Source organism: Phascolarctos cinereus, unplaced genomic scaffold (assembly GCF_003287225.1).
Source record: "Phascolarctos cinereus isolate Bilbo 61053 unplaced genomic scaffold, phaCin_HiC Scaffold_5;HRSCAF=322, whole genome shotgun sequence".
Classification (NCBI taxonomy): Eukaryota; Metazoa; Chordata; class Mammalia; order Diprotodontia; family Phascolarctidae; genus Phascolarctos; species Phascolarctos cinereus.
Window position 1 is genome coordinate 322,110,370 of NW_027555958.1, and position 18,811 is coordinate 322,129,180.

The following is an 18,811-nucleotide window of genomic DNA, read 5'->3' on the forward strand; positions in this document are numbered from 1 at the left end:
TGTTCTGACCCCCTCCCCCCAAACAAACAAAACTATCATTAGTTGTGGGATTGTTTTTATTTAATTCTTTCATTATCAAGGAAACAAAAGGTGAAGGGCAAAGGGAAGAAGATAAAGGAATAGGGTTCCAGGGGCCAGGGTCACCCCATACAACCTTCTCCCCATCAGGCCAGCTGTTACCCTTCTCCACCAGGCCCCCATGGGGCAAAAGGCTTGAATGTCGGGAGAGCAGGGGACTTATATGGATTCAATCTGTTTTCGGACTTTTTCCAGGGCCTTTCGGTCCAGTGATCTCTGACGAAGGATCACAAGGCAGGCAAAGACTGCAGCCACTCCCACCACAGCCCCCTCAAACTTCCAAAACAGGTGTCGCTCCATCATTGCTGAGCGGCAGCTGAGACAGCAGGGAAACAGTCTATCACAGCCGGTAGTGCAAATGTCAAAATTTGATTAAGCCCCTCTCAGTTTAACTCCCATCCCAATAAACCCATTAAAAGAGAAATGGGGGGGGCGCAGAAGAGAACAGGGAGAGAAGGAGCAATCTGTCAAATCAGCTACAATGGAGTGTCTGGCCTTGGTAGAGGAAACGTAATGAGATACTGACCTTTTGAACTCATCTCTCTTGGACACAGAACAACTGATTTTCTCCACAAAGCCAGTGGTACCACATTCAGGAGTGGTTTTCTGTGGAGGAGGAACGGGGAATAGAGGGAATAATAAAGATGTGGCTGGGAAGGGGCCAATAAGGCTTTGGGACAGCTGTTGGGCCCTGTGGCTCAAAGATACCCAAGAAAGAGAAGGAGAAGAGTGGCTCTTACACCAAAAAAGCAAGGGGCAGGGGGGAGGAGAGAAGAAAGGGGAAGGGAGAGGAAGGGAGGAAGAGAGAAGAGTGCGCAGATAAATGCTGCAGTATACTCACAGCCTGGAAGGTAGTACAAGGGGCACACTCCTCAGCCACCACAAAGTCCTCCACCAACCAGCAAGGCATGGACACCAAAGTGCTTACTAGAAAAAGAGAAAAATGCCAAGCACCCATCGCCAGATCACCCCATTGTGTGTGGGATGGAAGAGGACCCCACCGAGCGATCACTGATAAGAAAGCAGGCCTGATCCTGGTTCTGCTCCCTCCCACCTGGTTCCCCAATCATTAAGATGGGTCATCTTCTCCATCCCTCATCGGGGGCACCCGTCCCTCCCTCCCTCCTCCTTTTGCCCCCCCCATTTTCTCCCATCCTGCCCAGGGAGGGCCGGCACTGCCCACCTCGGCACCCCTGGCCCTTCACCTACCAGACTGCTTCTCCCTGGCGGCGGCCTCAGTCAGGCTGCGGAGAGATGGGGCGCGGGTCAGATAGAAGACGCCCAACCCATGCCGGTCAGCAGCCCAGGGACCTGACCCTGACCCTGACCCGGGGGCGCGTGCCGAGGGTCCCCCGCGCTCCCGCCCCGGGGGGCATCGCGGTCCCCTCCCCCTCCCGCTCACCCAAGCTCCAAGAAGAAGGCGAAGAGCACCCAGCCGAATAAGATGAGGAGGGTCCGCGAGTTGTAGGGCGGCGTCTCGGGGACATCGATCCAGTACTGCTCCCGATGCATCGGGAGTAAGGGGCGCATGGCGCCGCACCTGCCGAGACAAAGGCGTCTGGGGCCGGACCGACAGGCGGGAGGCGCTCACCCACCTCAGCCCAGCCCCTCCACCACTAGGCAGAGACTCGCCTCCGCAGCACTCCCAGCAGTCACCGCGAAAAGCGGGGGGGAAGAGGAGAGGGGCACTGTCGCGACAGCGGGCGCGATCGCAATGGGGGCGTGCCTATCACGACGGCTCGGATCAATCCGCCAGTATTTTTTGCTTGGTCAAGCGTGGACCGTCCAGCCCGGTCTGGGAGGGCTTAAGAAGGAAAATCCCGCTGAGCAGACGCGACTCAGGAACGAGACAGACTCTCAATTGGTCTTCCGCTCCCGGCACCGCCATGTTGTCACGCGAGAGACGCCTCTTTCCCCTCCCCCCTAGCCCCAGAGACTGAGAAGATGAGTCCAAGCAGTGGGCGGTGCCAGCAAAAGGCGGTGGTTGTTTCCTCCCCCCACCGCCCACCTCTGTCTCACAGGCCTATCTCTCAGTCGGCCTACGCGCGTGGTATTGTGGTACTTGTAGTTCTCTCCGGATGGATGGATGGATGGATGGGCATTGCCTTCTGGGAATTGCAGTTTTCAGGTGGGACCTTCCTGTATAGAGCCCTGGCGCATAGCAGCTCTTGGCTTTCCTGGCTGGGACCACATTTTTTTAAAAACGGGTAGGGAGGATGGCAGGGGTTGTTTATTAGAGTAACTTGTTTCTCTGCATTCAGACCCCAGTTCACCCACTTAGATTTTGGATTCGTGATCCAGACATATGCTTCTGGTCTTTCTGCTGCATGAGTTAGCTCCATTCCTCATATAATTTATGACCCAAAACCAAAATTCTGGGGTTTTACAGATTAGCCGTAATATTGGGGTCTTTTCACTGAGATGGGGAGGGGGCTCATTTCCTCAGGTCTGGACCTGATGTCAGGAAGACGAGGTCAAATCCTGCCTCAGACACCGTGTGACCCTGGGCAAGTCACTTGTCTTCCTCAGTTTCCTCATATGTAAAATGGGATAATAATGGCACCTTCCTCCCAGGGTTGTTGTAAGGGTCAAATGAAATAACATTTGTAGAACACTTAGCGTAGTGTCTGGCACACGGTGGGCACAGTAAATTCACTTCCCTTTCCCTTCCCACCAGTTTCTTTGGGAATGTAATTTGGCATGTCTAGATCCATTTGGAAAAGGGTAAGAGCCCTCAGGAGTTCTCCCGTAAGACAAGCTAATAAAACATCAACTACAACACAAATGTTGTTTAACCCAATAAAAAGATGGTGAAGGAATGGCGCCAAACTCATAAATGGTCGAAACAACTTTCCTTCCCTCTTTTATAGGTGTCCTTTCCCCCCAGGGGCCAATATAGTCCTCTAGATTTAGAAGACCAGATTAGGATTGAATTCCTTCTGTCCCAGTCCTCCAAAGGACAAGTACTTGGAATTTCTGCAGACCTGCATTGTCCACATAACTCAGAGCAGAGAAGGTCAGAATCCAGCCTTGTTACTCTTTGTCCCTTCATGCCCCTTCTAGGTCCAAATACTGCCTTATGCTGCTCTCTAAGGCTATGCCATTCCCTAGAGAGCCCTCGAATATTCAATCTTCCTGTCCAGAGAAGAGTCCAGAGTGTAGCCCCTCCTCTTTGCCCCTTTTTCTGCTTTCTGTTACTGCCTCAATTCTAATTTCTCTGTCTGGCTCTTGTACTCTCATCCTGTTGCTCTCCAGCTTCCCTTTAAATGAACAAGGGTGGAGCCCAGGTGTATAACAAATCATCCTTGTGCTATTAAAAGAGGGAAAGGCAAATACTCAGGGCAAGAGTACACACTTCATTCAACATTTAACCTTGTTAAAGAGACATTCAGAAGGATTCAGGGAGTGATACTAGGTAAGTTCTTCCTGGGCATACCATATATACTCAAAGTTCATATGCCCACATTTGACGAGAGCCTAGATTCTCTGACTGCTAACTGACTGGAAGAATTGGTTGTAATTGCTGCAATACAATACTAAATTTGATTTTTTTTCCACTTCCAAAAAACAAATAAATTTCTCTTTGTTTCTGACCTCCTTGGACGAAGGATGTCTATTACCTAGATTATCACATGCGGTTGGATGGATCGTCCATACAACTGATATCTCAGTGTACAATGTCTAGGATAGTTGTCTCAGAAAAAGAGAAAGGGCTAGACTGCATTTGAGAAATTGTGCAGTGCTTTTGAAGACCCCAAGTTTCTCCTTGAAGTGCAATGTCATCCCTTTAATGTGGGTATCTTTGCAGAGATGCTTTGCAACACACAGTTTCTGATGAATCAAATTTTAATAAATTGGATAAAATATAAAGAGGTCTTATAGAGGGACATACACACGTATGAAATTTATGTACACGTACACACATATTTTCACCTGTGTGTGTGTGTACCATACCTTTCCTCATAGACTGCAAGCTCTGCTGTGCTACCACTGCTGCTGCTCTAACCTTCATACCAGACTACCAGTGACCACACTTGCGAGGAGCTAAGCCACTTGATTTTTCATTCCCTACAACTATGTAGCCTCATCTTTACCCAGCCATTTTCCTTCCAGCCACTGTCTGCTTCTTACCCCCCCACCATCCTCCCATTACCTCTGGAAAGGATAAGTCAGTTGACTCTACTACTGTTCCATATGCCATCTTTGTGACTTCTCAGACCGTGAGTCTCTTCCTAGCCACCATTCTTCTCTATGTGTTATTGAATGTGCTATTAGAATGTGAGCTCCTTGAGGGGAAGGATCGTCTTGCTTTTGTACTTGTGTCCCCAGCTGCTTAAGCACAATGCTTGACACACAGTAAGAGCTTAATAAATGCTTTTTGTTCATTCATTTATTCCTTGAGGGTGAGGACAGGACTGTTTCATTTTTGTTTCATAGCACAGTGTCTGGGACTTAGGTCTTAATAGATGCTTATTGACTGATTTATTGAAGCTTTAAGAGTGTCTGACCAACTTGACCCTCCTAACCCCTACCATTTCTTCTCTACACCCTCAGATCTAAAATGTCCCAGTCTCCCCAGATCTTGTTCACTTGTTTTTCCTCTGGTATTCAGACTGCTTTCCAAAGCTTCTAGCTTCCTGCATGGGAGAGCTAATACTTCCCTATGATAGATCGGTAAACATCTGTAGCTCACATGATTGCTCTTCTTTGTTACATAACCTCAACTGTGCTCTCACTGCTGCTAGGCAATCCTGCTGTACCTCCCTTATTGACTCACTATCCTGCTCTCCACAGTGGTGCTTCCCAAGGATGCCCCTTGATGATATTCGACTTTCCCTAAAGACCTTCTCGTTGTTAGGAAGTTAAATATTATACCCATTTTATATATGAGGGAACAAACTTAGAGAAGGTGAGACTTTTCCAAGGTCACAAAGACAGTAAATGTTAGCATTTGAACCTAACTCTCTTTTAGTGTCTAATGCTTTCCCACTCTGCCCTTGCTGCCTCCTATGTTTCCCTTAGTTCTTCCTGTGTCCCTAATGCTAGGTGGCCTAATGGAAAGAGCACTGTGCCTGGAGTCGGGAAGAACTGAGTGCAAATCCTGCCTCAGGCACTTAGTAGCTGTGTGACTTTGGGCTTCTTCACTTCAGATTTTTGTTTTGTTTGCTTCAGTTTTCTCAACTGTAGAATAGAAACAATAAAAGCACCTGCCTCCCACGGCTGCTTTTGTGAGGATCGAATGGGATAATATTTACAAAGTGCTTAAGTAAGTGCTACATAAATGCTAGCTATTATTATTATGTTTTGAGGTTTATCTAGCAAGATCCTCTCTTTGTTCTGGTGGTATTTCCCTACTCTGGGAAGAGTTTGATAGTTCCCTAAGAGTGCTGAAGACAAGGGAGAAATGGGGAGAAATAGTCAAGAAACAGACACTACAACTAGATTGTAGTGGTGAGTGGGCTGGAAGGGGCAGAGATAATAATGACGACCAGGATGGGGAGAAGGAATGATCAAAACCAAGAACATTTGTGCAAATGTTGGTCTTTAATGCTGACAAAGACCTTTCAGGCTTAGAGTGATAAGACAGAGTCCCCACTCCCCATTTTTGGGGAGGGTGTGCAGAGGGAGAGGACTGAGCTAAGCCAGCTAAGCTCCCTGCCCCCACCTAGACCCCAGCGGATGACCCAGTAACAGAAGGAAATCTATGTATATACACTTAGTGTTTGTGCTGGAGATTTGGAGGAGAGGAAGGAGAAGAGGTCAGGAAGGATAGCCCTTCCCCAGGGACATCTCTTCTTATTTTACTTTCCCCATTCCCTTCTCTCACCTCCTCTGCTCATTCCTCTCACTGTCTCACTTTCTACTTGCCCTTTTTCTCAGTTACCTTTCTAATTTCTTTTTTTCCCTTTCTCTCTCTCTCTCTCTCTCTCTCTCTCTCTCTCTCTCTCTCTCTCTCTCTCTCTCTCTCTCTCTCCCTCTCATCTCCTCCCAAATCTCTAAGTCCCTTAGACGACTCCTCTTCCTTTTCCCTCCTTTTCCCTCCCTCTCCCTGAAATCCAGCAGGCCCAGCCTCTGGTCCTGGACTGGGGTCATCAGCAGCTATTAGCCCAAGGAGCACTTGGCACCACTCTTCTTCTCACAGCTCTTCAGATCAGTAGTTGGGGGGACCTTGTTACTGTTGCCCTGTAGGAAAGAACAGTCTAATGAGAGAGTGGCAGGCAGGACTGGGGAGGGGAGATGGGATGATGGCTGTGAGCTGAGAAGAGCTGGGCTAATGGACATCTGGGGCACCACCTTTCCAGTGGAGGAGCTGTATGATGACCCCCACTACCAGAATATCAACTCACTGATCTCCGACTCGACTTGAGAAGTATGTCCCGGGCCAGAGAACTGAAGGCCTAGAGGAAATAGAGAAGGACAGGGGTAGTTATGGGTGACATTAGGGCAACTTGAGGTGGGAAGTGCACTTGACTCTCCTATTCCCTCACCTCCCAGTCCTCACCTCATCTACATTCAGGCTTGACTTGGCACTTGTCTCAAAGAATCGGATTCCATGTTCTCGGGCCAGCTTTGGGGTAGATGAGGAAGAAAAAGGATGGGTTATCCTCATTTCTCCCCTATTCCTCACTTCAGTCTCTGAGCCTCTTGGTCCTCCCCCCCATTCCTTTCCTTTCCTCTCCTCTCCCACCAACCTGCATTCAGCCAGCCCCAGCTCCAGTCATCCCCCCACAATCTTCAAGGATCCTCCCTGCTCCTCCCAGCCTGCCCTTATCCCCAGGCCTCCCACCTTCTCTGCTTGTTCCCTCTGCACCTTCCTCTTCACCTCCATGTCACACTTATTTCCCAACAGAAGGCGTTCCACCCCTGCTGAGGCATTCTGGAAGGAGAAGGATAATGATGAGAACCAAGGTGCTCTAAGAACTTGAGGACCTTTCCTCTCGGTGCACCAGTTCTTCATCCAGGCCCCTCTCTCAGGCATTCCTAGATGCCTTCCTAATACTCGTAAGAGTTCCCTTTAGTCAAACACAAACCTCCTTAATGCTTTTCATCCAGTTCTGAATGTTTTCAAAGGATTTCTCATCTGTGATGTCATAGACAAGGATAATACCCTGGGAGGGGGAAGAGACAGACAGACAGACACACACACACACACAGACACACACAGAAACCCAGAGACAGGGAGAGAGAGAGTTATTCATTCAGCACTTTTCTTATATACAGTATACTTCTTTGGGGCCACTCCCACAAACCTATATAACATCCTTGTAAATTCTAACCTAAGTCCCAGTCCACACAGACTCTCCCTTTGACCTCCGCTCTAAGCCACAACTTGTCCTTTACCCTGACTGCCACCTGTTTTGGCCCAAGATTCCCCCATTCTAAACCTCCCACCCCTCATTTCTTGCCCATCTCAATGCCCTGCCTCCCCATTTCATACCATGGCCCCACGATAATAGGCAGTAGTGATAGTCTTGAATCTCTCTTGTCCTGCTGTGTCCCTGGGTAAGAGGCCAGAGAGAGAAGGATGTCAAGGCATGTATTTCAAGCTACATGTTCCCTCCACCAAATGGAAGTTTATACCTCAAGAAGCTTGGAATTTGAGTGGAGGGATAAGATGAGGGAGGTAAAAGGGAATATTCAAGGAAATCATGAGGGAAATGGCGGAAGAAAATAGGAGAAAGAAAAAGGAAAGAGGCCTCCCTGCCTCTTCTCACCCTTCTCAATTGATCCTGCTGCCTAATTATTCTTCATAAAACCTGGCTTTCATCACGTCATTCCCCCAGGTTAAAAATCTTCAGTGGCTCCCTATTTTTTCCCACTCAAATATACAAATGGGTCAGTGATCTAATCAGTGGGTTAGTGGCGTCCCACAATGCCGAGCTCAACAAATCAATGGCTACCCACAGCTTCCCATAGTTTTGCCATGGGTTTCCACCCAATGTTCTGGTGTAGACCTTCCTGCCTGCCTTCCTTAAGTAGGTTCCCATTGAAGAGAAGGGATGAACAGTGGTCATTCTTTGTTCCTACCACATGACCAGGCTATCATCATCTTCTTCTCCTCCTTTTCTTCCTCTTTTTTTCCCTCCAAGGTCTCTCTGATGACACCCTTTATTCTTGTTTTTCTTTGTAGTTCCTTCTTTGAAGCTCTCTGACTAACACCCACCATATGCTTCTTCATTATCCTTAATTCCATGGAGACTCTTGTGTTCCAAGACTTCCAGCCATACCACAACATTGGTAGAATATTGGTAGTAGAAAGATGGGCCTTTGTTTCTGGGAGAAGTTTCAGGTAATTAAAGGATCAATAGATCAGCCTTTTATCTTCCTTCTGTTCAATTTTGTTTGTTGTCTATCTGCACTGTCCTGCCATGGTATATATTAATAACAATAAGAAAAATAATAAGTATTTATATAGTACTTAAAGGTTTGCAAAGTGCTTCACATGTTACTTAATTTTACCCTCACAATAACCCTGTGAGGGAGGTGCGATTATCCTCATTTTACAGATGAGGAAATTGAGGCTGAGAGGTTATCTTCATTGTTCTGTCTTTCAAAGAATCTTGAATAATGTTGATATACGTATAGGAGACACTTATATGTATGAGAAGCAGCCTTTAAGGTGGCAGTTTGCTCTTCCAAAGAATAATACAACAACAAGCCTAGGAAATTATGTTCTTCTAGATCTGGGTAGTGCAGTGGATAAAGGCTCTGAGCCTGAAGTCAGAAAGGCCTGAGTTCAAATCCACCCTCAGAAACTTACTAGCTGTGTGACCTTGGGCAAATCATTTAACCTCTGTTTGCCTCACTTTCCTCAAGTGTAAAATGAAGATAATAATAGCACCCACCTCACAGGACTATTGTACGGATAGAATGAGATAACATTTGTAAAGCTCTCAGCACAATGCCCGACGCATAGTAAGCGCTATCTCAATGCTAGTTATTATGATTATTCTAGTCAATTGTGCAATGACACAGACGTGCTCTACCATGGACCATTCTGGCTTGTGAAACTCTGCCTATTTCCACTATATTCACACCCTCATTGAGAATGCCCTGGATACATGTGTAGACGATTCTCAAAAACGTTTTATGTAGATGAGAAAGTAAGCATATAGGTTGGTAACTGATGTCGTCTTGGCTGCTGTTGCTTTTTGCTTTGGGGGGTTTTTTGGCATTAATATGGTCCATGATTCCCCCCCCCCCCAGTATTTTTCTCTTCTGCAGATACATGTTGGGTCAATCTTTCAATGCCCTCACAACTTTGTCATCTCCAGCACAGACCTTCTTTACCTAGACTTGGTCTAACTCAGTTGCTTCTCCCATCTTTAGTATCATTAGTGCCATTTTTTCCCTCCTTCATAGGCACATCCAAGACTATGATATCAGAGTATGGTGGCTCAACTCTCTTTGAGGGTGAAAAAGTTCTTAGTAAAAATCTTTGCAGATCTTTTCCATTTTTTTTTGTCGTCCTTCTTGCATTTTTCATTTTTAAAGCCCTTTGGATAACTTAGCTTAGTTGGGTCTCTCATCAAGCTTTCTTTAGACTGGTTTTCCCTTCTACTACTTCTCTGTTTTGTGAGATGCTCATAACCTTTTATCATCATTTTACAAACAAGTTTTTATTATAAATAGATGTTGCCTTTGGCTGCCAAATCTCTCCTCTTAGCAAGTAAGTCAGGTCAAGCGTTTACTAAGGTGCTTTTTAAGATCCTTTTGTCTCCTCATTATGGCAACTGATTTACCTAAGTTAAAATTTTTTATGAAATTATTGTAGTCTGTGTCTATGCCTTTCTTATATCCATATCCCAGCGGGTCTACCCAATGTGTGTAGAGACCTTCCTTACGTCTCCCAACATCCTGAGGCTACCAGTGGAGCACAAGTACTCTCCCTCACTGTTGCCATGTGTCTATCCTGTCTTCTTTTTTTCTCATAATTTCTTTGTTTATACTGTTTTCAGCTTCTTATTCATAATTCCCTGTTGGTAATGTGTTGTAGCCTAGTATCTACCATGTTCTTTTTCTTTTTTTTTTATATTAAGAAATCAGGGTTAAGTGACTTACCCAGGGTCACACAGCTAGTAAGTGTCTGAGGTCAGATTTGAACTCAGGGCTTCCTATTCCAAGGCAGGTGCTCTATCCACCGTATCATCTGGCTGTCCCTAACTATGTTCTTTTCCATTGTCTTCTAGATGGTAGATATTTTCAGTTCTTCAAAGACTGTAGTGTTAGCAAGTCTCATAGCCATACAATAATGCAGGAAAAATACTGTCATTAAAAGATGGGCCTTTGTTTCAAGAAGTTTGGGATCATCAAAATGCAATTTCCTGAAGTAAATCTAGCTCACTCCCTTCCTCTTGTTCAATACTGGGTCCAGTTTACTATCTATTTGCAGTGTCTACTCCAAATTGAAAGACAACTCCAGATGTGGTCTGACCAGGGAACTGTATGATGGGAATATTGGAGCTTTATTTCTGAAAAAATATGCATCTCTTAATGCATTGTCAATCTCATTAGCTTTTCTGACTGCCATTCTATACTGAGCTTGTGGTCCACTAATACTCCCAATGCTTTTTCAGACAACTTCTGTTTAACCATGCTTCTCCTGTCTTGTACTTGTGAAATCAATTTTGTGAACCCAAATGTAAAACTTTATATTTATTCTTATTTTTTAAATTCAATTTTATTTTATTTTCATTTTTGAATTCTTTCTCTTACTTTTCCTCCCCTACTCATTAAGGAAGCGAGTAAAACAAGACCTCTTATAAATATCTATAATCAAACAAAACAAATTCCCACATTATCCATGTCTCCAAAAAGTATGTGTATATATGTTTCAATCTGCACTCTGAGGCTATCATCTCTCTATCTGTAAGTAAATAACCTGTTTCATCATGAGTCTCCTGGAACCATGGTCCCATTGTGTTGATCAGAGTTAGTAAGACTTTCAAAGTTGTTTATCTTTATATATCCTCTTTATAGTATTGTTTTTAGTGTATAAATTGTTCTCTTGGTTCTGTTCTCTTCACTTTGCATCAGTTTATACAAGTCTTCTCCAGTTTTTCTAAAACCATCCCTTTCATCATTCTTTACAGCTTAATAGCATTATATCATATATATATACATTTATACATTAAAATTTTTTATCTTACTATACTCATTCCACGATCCAAGCTTGTGCAAGACCTTTTTTGAGTTATGAATCAAATCCAGCTTATTAGCTAGCCCTCTTTGATTTGGGTCATCTGAAAATTTAATAAGGATGATATCTATGCCTTTATCCAAGGCATTAATAAAAACATTAAATAACAAAAAGCCCAGCATAAATACCTGGGACATTTTACTAAAGACCTTCCAAGTTGACACAGAACCAGTAATAAGTACTTACTTATTAACGTGAGTTCCATGGATGGTCCCTAAACATATACTGTCTTCTCTTGCATACTAATAGTTTCTTATGTGCTGAGTCTTGTCTCCTCAATTGGATTGTGAACACCATGAAAGCAGTGACCTACCTCACCTCTTCTCTGTCCTTCACAGTGTTGATGACATTTGATTGTCAGAGAGATGGAGACACGGGAGACAGAAGGAAAGAGGCAGAGAGAATGAGGAGAGACAGGAGAGACGAAAGACAAGTAGAGGGAATGATTGAGAGGCAGAATGAGATTTCATGACAGGGATGTGGAAGAGAAAGCTGGGATTTCAGGGATTCACTCACCAGACTTGAAGTTTTATTTTCTTCCCCTCAATATCCACAGTTCTGATCTTGAAGTCAATTCCTAGAGATGGAATAGGTACATTAGAGTCAAGATGGTAGTTTGCAAAGTGGGGAGAGGAGAAGGGGATTAGGAATCCCTTTTCTAATGTGTAGGCCTGAAGGGGAGCAGAGTCTGGGTTCCCAAGACTCCTCGTATTACCAAAAAAGGGGAGTTAACATGGGGTATTCTTTCCTTTCCCTTCTCTCTTCTTAACACAATTATGTATATCCTTGGTTTGTGTGTATGTCCTAGGGAGGACAAACAATATTATTCTCAGGCCCTCAGTGGAAACTTGGGTGCATACCTCTGTATGCTAGGGGACAGAATGAGTCACCAGGCTGAGTCAGAGACCCCAGCAGCCCTTCCCCCAGTTTCAGCCTCCCCACTAGACTCCTTGAGGATTCAGAATGACAAATCAAGTGCCTCAACCCCTGTGATGACCTCCTCCCCTTGAGAACCCACCTCACCCCCTTCCTATTGGATTGAGGAGCAGGGACACTATGAAACTTTTAGGGTTAGGGTAAGGGATAGCATAAGGGCTCTGGGGTATTTCTGGCTAGATGGCATATGGGGGACTTCTCAGGAGAATTAGGGCTTGGGGTCAGGTGGCTGGGGGAAAGGAGTTTGGGAAACAGGGTTAGAGAATTTGAAGTTAATTAAAAGCTATGAAGGGAGGAAAGCTGAAGGGGAAAAGAACAGTGGGGGATGGGAAGTTGAGGGAATGAGAAGCTAAGAGGAGATGGGCCTGTGAATATGGGGCTTCTGCGAACTCCAAGTGATGCTTAGGGACCTTGGAGAGATTGAGGCTTAGAAATCTGGGTAATGACTAGAGAGAATTCGGTGGAGTGATGGGGAACAAGGACTGTGGGGAAAGGAGTTGAAAGACTTCACTCTTGAGAGGCTGAAAAGTTGAGATAATAGAAAGGGGTGTTAACTAGTGATCTGAGGGACTTTGAAAAGTTGAGGGCCAGGAGGAGGGGGTCTGGGGGCCACGTGGGATCTGTTGTCTGGGCCAGTGGGCTCACCAATGGTGGAGATGTAAGTGCTGTTGAAGTTGTCCTCGGCAAATCGAATGATCAGACAAGTCTTGCCCACCCCAGAGTCCCCAATCAGCAGCAATTTGAAGAGGTGGTCGTAGGCTTTAGCCATGGCGGGCACGGGATGGGGGTGGGGGAAAGGAGGCTGGCACCCAGACACGGCCCGGGTGCAGTGGGCAGACAGAAGAAGAAACCCAGGGGCCCTGGGCAGGAAGAAGTTTTGCTCCCTTTTTTCTCTGGCTCCGGGAAAGAGGAGAGGCGGCACCCTTATGAGCCCCACCTCCTGCCCGCCCACCCCACAAGGGCCACTCTGGAGGCCGGAGCTGCCTTCTCTTCTTGCCTCCCCCGCCCAGTCTAGGCAGGCTCCCGCTCCCCATCCTCCTCCTACGAATGGCCTTCCCTCCTTTCAACTCTCATTCCTCCCACTCAGTGGCGGGGGATGGGAGGTTTGGGTAGGAGCGAACTATAGGAAATAAGAACTGAGTTGGGGTTAGGGTAGAAGAGTGGAAAACAGGAAAATAACTGGTGGAAGGGACACGTGGGGAAGCAGAGTTTGGAGGCTGGTAGAGGGAGTTGGGCACAACACTGGGAATGAGTAAAGGGCAAGGACAGATGTAGAGTTCTGGGGCTACTACAGTTCTGGGGCTTCTGATTCTGGGACCTCTTCGTGGGAGGAAGTAGCTAAAGTTGAGGTGGCCGCAGGGAAGTTAGGTACACGTTTGTTGGAAAAGCTCGCCCTCTTGTGGCAAAAGATACACATGATAGGCACAGAGACTCGTTACTCCACCCCTCAGGGTCTTCTGGCAGAAAGAATCTCTTTGAGTATGGGCAGCTCCTCGGGGGTTTAGCATGAAGTGCTAGGACACCTATCCTATCTCTAACTAGTGAGCTCGGTAAATCTGCCTCTCATAGGCTTGTGTAGAAGGTGTTTTGTGAACTACAGCGTGATGAGCTATTTTAATTATTATTATATTGGGCTGAGACTCAGAACTAATGAGATCACACTAATTGGTAGTTCTTTCTTCATGTATGTGCAAAGCAGTTAGCTTGGCTGTGTTCCATGGCCACAAGGGGGCGTTCCTTGCTCTCGCCATTTTGTAAATATGTGGTGTTGGCATCAATGAAAATGGGGTGACAGATTGCAGATACAACGTATAGATGCGATTCCATCCCTATTACTAAAGAAAAAAAACAGTCAGTAGCATCATCTACACAAAGGACACAACATTAATTGGGGGCAAAAAAAGGTACTCTTTGGGTTTATTATTAACTACTCACATTGCCTTTCTTTGTATCCCCTTTGTACCCCTTTTTAGCTCAGTGTCTGGCATATAGTAAATGCTTAATAAATATTTCTGCCTAATTTATACAGTACTTTAAGATTTGCGAAGCAATTGACATGTTATTTCTTTCAAGCTTCACAACAATCATATGAGGTATTTGCAGTTATTATCCCCATTTTTCAGGTGAGGAAACTGAGATTCAAAGAGGTTGAGTGACCCACTTACGTATGTAAGTACCTGATGAAGGATTCAAACCTGGGTTTCACAGCTCCAAGAACAGAGCTTGAATCAGGTACTCCAATGTCATTCCATTTAAGCATCAAGCATGATTAGGGGACCCCCAAACACTTGCTCCACAGTTCAATTTAATTCAATAAACTTTTAGTAAATACTGACTTCTAGATAATGGGGAAGACTCAAAATTGAGATGGAATAATGTTCCTTCCTACATGGAATTAAATTAATTTATGTTAAAATATTTTATTTGTTTTAATCAGCCAAGATCCACTTTCTTAAAATTTCTAATCCCCCAATTGAGAACATGAGAAAAACAAAACCCATTACAAACATGTATAGTCAATCAGAACAAATTTCTATACTGATTATGTTTAAAAAAACCCCACACAACATAATTGTCTCATTTTGCATTTTTCAGTCCTTACCTTTTTGGCAGCAGGTGGATAGTATAGTTCATCATTAGGCCTCTGGAATCCTGGTTGGTCATTATGCTGATAAGAGTTCATTCAGCACAATAACATTCTATCACATTTATATTGCTCAGCCATTGCTCAGTTGATTGGCATTCCCACAGAATCTCATTCTTTGCCATCTCAAAAACAGCTAGAAATCTTTTTGGGCATTTTTAGAGTTTGTTTTGCTTAGGACTAATCCCTCCCTTAACTTATCTTCCCTCTAATTCCTCCTTCTCTGCTTTCTCTTCTATTTTTGTTGAGTGAAATATATTGTTTTTTTTCCTCCACTGATAGTTCAGGTGCTTATGCTTTCCCTACCTTTGTCTCTTTGTTTGTATAGACTTATGTTTGTATACTTTAGTTATGTTACATAATTTCCCCTAATCCCTCCTTCCAACCCCCAAGTGTATTCCTCTTCATCTCTCTTTCTTTACATTTTTAAAAAGATCATCTAGACATAACAGATTCATTCCCAGGCTTTCTCTCTAATTAGACTTTATGACTCCTGAAGATTACAGAGTTCAGAAGATACATATGTACCATCTTCCCATATTGGAATATAAGAAGTTTATCTGTGGTTAGACCCTCATGGTTGGTTGGGGGTTTTTTTTATGCTTACTTTTTTTAGTTTCTCTTTACTCTTATGTTTGAACTTCAAAGTTTCTATGAAGCTTTGGTCTTTTCATCAGGAATGCTTGCAAGTCCTTTATTTCATTAAAGATCTATTTTCTTTCCCCTCTAGGATTATACTGCTTTGCTGGGGGTAAATAATTCTTGGCTGTAAGCCCATATCCTGTGCCTTCTGAAATATCATATTCCATACTTTCCACTCCTTCATAGCAGTGGCTGTTAAATTCTGTGCAATCCCAACTGTAGCTCCTTGGTAGTTGAATTCTTTCTTCTTGGTCGCTTGCAGTATCTTTTTTGTTGTTGTTTTTGTTTGTTTGTTTGTTTGTTTGTTTTTGACCTGGAGACTCTGGATTTTGGCTATAATGTTCCTGGAAGTTTTCATTTTGAGATTTAATTCAGGAGATGGCTGGTGCATTTTTTTTTCTATTTCCATTTTGTTATTTGCTTGTAAGAGATCTGGGCAGTTTTCCTTTAGGATTTCTTGATATATGATGTCTAGGCTCTTTTTTTTGGTCGTGACTTTCAGGTACTCCAGTGATTTTTATATTTTTTCTTCTCAGTCTGTTTTCCAGGTCAGTTTTTGCAGTGACACAGCTTATATTTTCTTCTATTTTCTTTTGGTCTTTTGATTTTTTTTTAATTTTTAGGCAGTTGGGGTTAAGTGACTTGCCCAGGGTCACACAGCTAGTAAATGTTAAGTGTTTGGTCTGAGGCTGGATTTGAACTCAGGTCCTCCTGACTTCAGGGCCAGTGCTCTTGACATTGTTTTAATATTTCTTTTTGTCTCATGCTATCATTGATTTTTATTTGGTCAATTCTAATTTTCAAGGAGTTTGTTATTTTGGCAATGTTTTGTTACTCTTTATGCCATGCTATTAATTCTCTTTCCAATTTTTTCTTCTGTAGCTAGCCCTCATTAATTTTAATTTTTTTCTTTAGTATTTTCATTTCACTGATAAAAATATTTTTTAACTTTTTTTTAAAGTCTTCATCTCTTATAGGAGTTTTGGTTAAATTTGTGCGCAATCCGAGTTTTCTTTGAGTCTTTGCTCAAATATGTTTTGATATTTTTTTTCTTCAAGGCTTGTGTCTCATTTACCAAATAGCTTTTCATGGTGGGATTCTTCTTTTTCATTGTTTGCTTGCTTATTCTTCTGGTCTACTTTCTGACTTCAGGCTCGATGTTAGGGTCAGGCTTCTGTGTACTTCTAGAGGGAAATTCTGGGCTGCTTCTACTGTTGTTTTCTTGGGAGTGTGGAGCGTTGTTATTCCAGGCTCTAAAGGAGAGTTCAGGTTGGGGACCTGCAAGCTTTCAGCTCTCCCAGAGTGGTCTGATCTAAGGGAAAGTCTGATTACTGCCTTCCTTGTTGGAACTATGCAAGTGTCTGCCCTGGGTTTGGGTCTGAACAGCAGTAGTAAGCTGAGCAACATCTGGACCCAGCCGCTATCAGCCCACCCTGTTTATTCCTTTACAGCCTTTAGATTGTGCCAGAAGCTAGAACTGAGACCCCTGTTGGGGTCTGAGCTTTACTACTGCTGCTTTTGTCTGAGCTTGCTTCTTACTCGGTGCATAGTGTAGGGCCTGCCACTACTCCTGCCCACCACCCCTGGGCACAGATCCCCTTCTCAGTCTGGCTCGGGTCTGTGACCCAGAACTGGCTGGTGAGGTAGTGAGCTGCCAGTTGGTACCTGTTCCCAATTCCTGTGCGAGGTCATGGTGCCTTGTTACGTGTGTGGGACCTCCTCTTGCTCTTGTGCCCGGCCTCTCTTTCTGTTGGAATATTCTGCAACCTTGCCATGCTCCTGTTCAGAACCTATCCCCAGTGTCCAGTCCACAGATCTCTTCATCTGTCTCCCTATGCTAACGTGGGCTGTAAAAAAATAACTCACTGTGATTTTTTTTCTTGGATTCCCCATCAAGTGAGTTTTCTAGATCTTTTTGGAGGAATTTTGGCAGGGTCTATTCTACTTCTTCCTGCTACTCTGCCTCTATAGGTAGTATAGCAATGTTTAATATGCCCTATGGGGTCTTCCTACAACTTAACACTCACATCTGAGGGTTGGGTCTCTGGAGGACAGATCTGCCCAAGGTTCCAAGATCTAATCTAAGATTCTAAGATCTCAGCTTCTAATACTGTAACTCATAAGCTTCTACCGGGGTGCTTTTTATTAGTAGTCAGTTAAAGACACATTGTGTGCAATAGGAATAGCTGCAAATCATTCCTTCAGTAAATGTTACATGATACAGGAAGAGTGGGCACAAGTTTATAATAGAATGGTAGTGAAGCACATATGTATTAGATATACTTATGGCCAAGGCACCTAACTCACAACTCTGGTAATTGCAAGACTATGAATTCCTTTCCTTTCTTTGTAAAGTCCACACTCATACATATGCACATGCCTTTTGACTCCAGAGATTTGTTCTTCTCCACAGGTTAACTTTTTTTTTTTTGAGGCAATGGAGGTTAAGTGATTCGCCCAGACTCACACAGTTAGCTAGTAAGTGTCTGAGGCCACATTTGAACTCAGGTCCTCCCAACTCCAAAGCCCTATCCACTGAGCAACTTAGCTGCCCCCCACTGGTTAACTCTTGATTACCTGAGCTAGCTCTCTAATGAGTCCATAGATGGCTGTGTCTTTTCTGCTGCCAGAAGTCTATGTCTGTGTGTGTGCTCTGCTCCCTCATTTTAGTAGTTACTATGTGCTATGATATAAATACAAAAGAGAGATAATTCTTGCCCTCCCTTTGAGGAGATTATATTCCAATGGGGGAATACAGTATCTATAAAGAAGTAGGAGGAAGGGGAGGAAGTTTTTGTTTAGGTCATTAAGCCAAGCCATAGAGTAGTTGATTGTAACACTCTTTCCCCCAGCAATGGTAACATTGATCAGATTACTGTTCAGAGAACAAGAGGGAGGTGAGTGATTGTTTCATTCCAAGAGATCTCTACTGGATAGGTCCTGATTTCCTGGTCGATAGGCTGGATGGGATATAGAAATAGTCAGGGGCCAGCTAGATATAGTGAATTAGGTAAGTTTGCCTTTGTGACCCATCAAATGGGATGGTTGAATCCTAGGGTGGAGAACCAAAAGGAAAGGAAATAAGCATTTATTAAGGACCTACTATATGCCTAGCACTATGCTAAGTGCTTTACAAATATCTCGTTAATCCTCACAATTCTGAGAGATAAATGCTAGTAAAATCCCCATTTCACAGTTAAGGAAACTGAACCAGGCAGAGGTTAAGGGGCAGAGTCATTCATTCAGTTAGCATTTATTAAGAGCTTATTATGTGCTAGGCACCGTGCTAAGTAGTGTAAATGAGTGAGAAG

General features: G+C 44.1%; 2 protein-coding genes across 4 annotated transcripts; both read right to left on the reverse strand.

Moving 5' to 3' along the window:
* Positions 1 to 38: 38 nt before the first annotated feature.
* Positions 39 to 2,016, reverse strand: JTB (jumping translocation breakpoint). 3 transcript variants are annotated; one of them, XM_020991702.2, is made up of 6 exons: positions 1,711 to 2,016; positions 1,481 to 1,618; positions 1,288 to 1,322; positions 920 to 1,005; positions 605 to 684; positions 39 to 415 (listed from the first exon to the last, which is right to left on the reverse strand). In XM_020991702.2, exons 2-6 carry the CDS (start codon positions 1,606 to 1,608, stop codon positions 238 to 240), a joined length of 507 nt encoding a protein of 168 aa, XP_020847361.1. In that variant the 5' UTR covers positions 1,609 to 1,618; positions 1,711 to 2,016; the 3' UTR covers positions 39 to 237. The 3 variants fall into 3 exon arrangements, with proteins under 3 accessions (XP_020847361.1, XP_020847360.1, XP_020847362.1); XM_020991701.2 differs by having other exon boundaries at positions 1,481 to 2,015; XM_020991703.2 differs by having other exon boundaries at positions 39 to 394; positions 1,481 to 2,013.
* Positions 2,017 to 5,603: 3,587 nt separating this feature from the next.
* Positions 5,604 to 13,140, reverse strand: RAB13 (RAB13, member RAS oncogene family). Its single transcript, XM_020991700.2, has 8 exons — positions 12,860 to 13,140; positions 11,795 to 11,855; positions 7,517 to 7,577; positions 7,110 to 7,187; positions 6,866 to 6,955; positions 6,581 to 6,646; positions 6,426 to 6,476; positions 5,604 to 6,261 (listed from the first exon to the last, which is right to left on the reverse strand). Exons 1-8 carry the CDS (start codon positions 12,981 to 12,983, stop codon positions 6,181 to 6,183), a joined length of 612 nt encoding a protein of 203 aa, XP_020847359.1. The 5' UTR covers positions 12,984 to 13,140; the 3' UTR covers positions 5,604 to 6,180.
* Between the last annotated feature and the right edge of the window lie 5,671 nt (positions 13,141 to 18,811).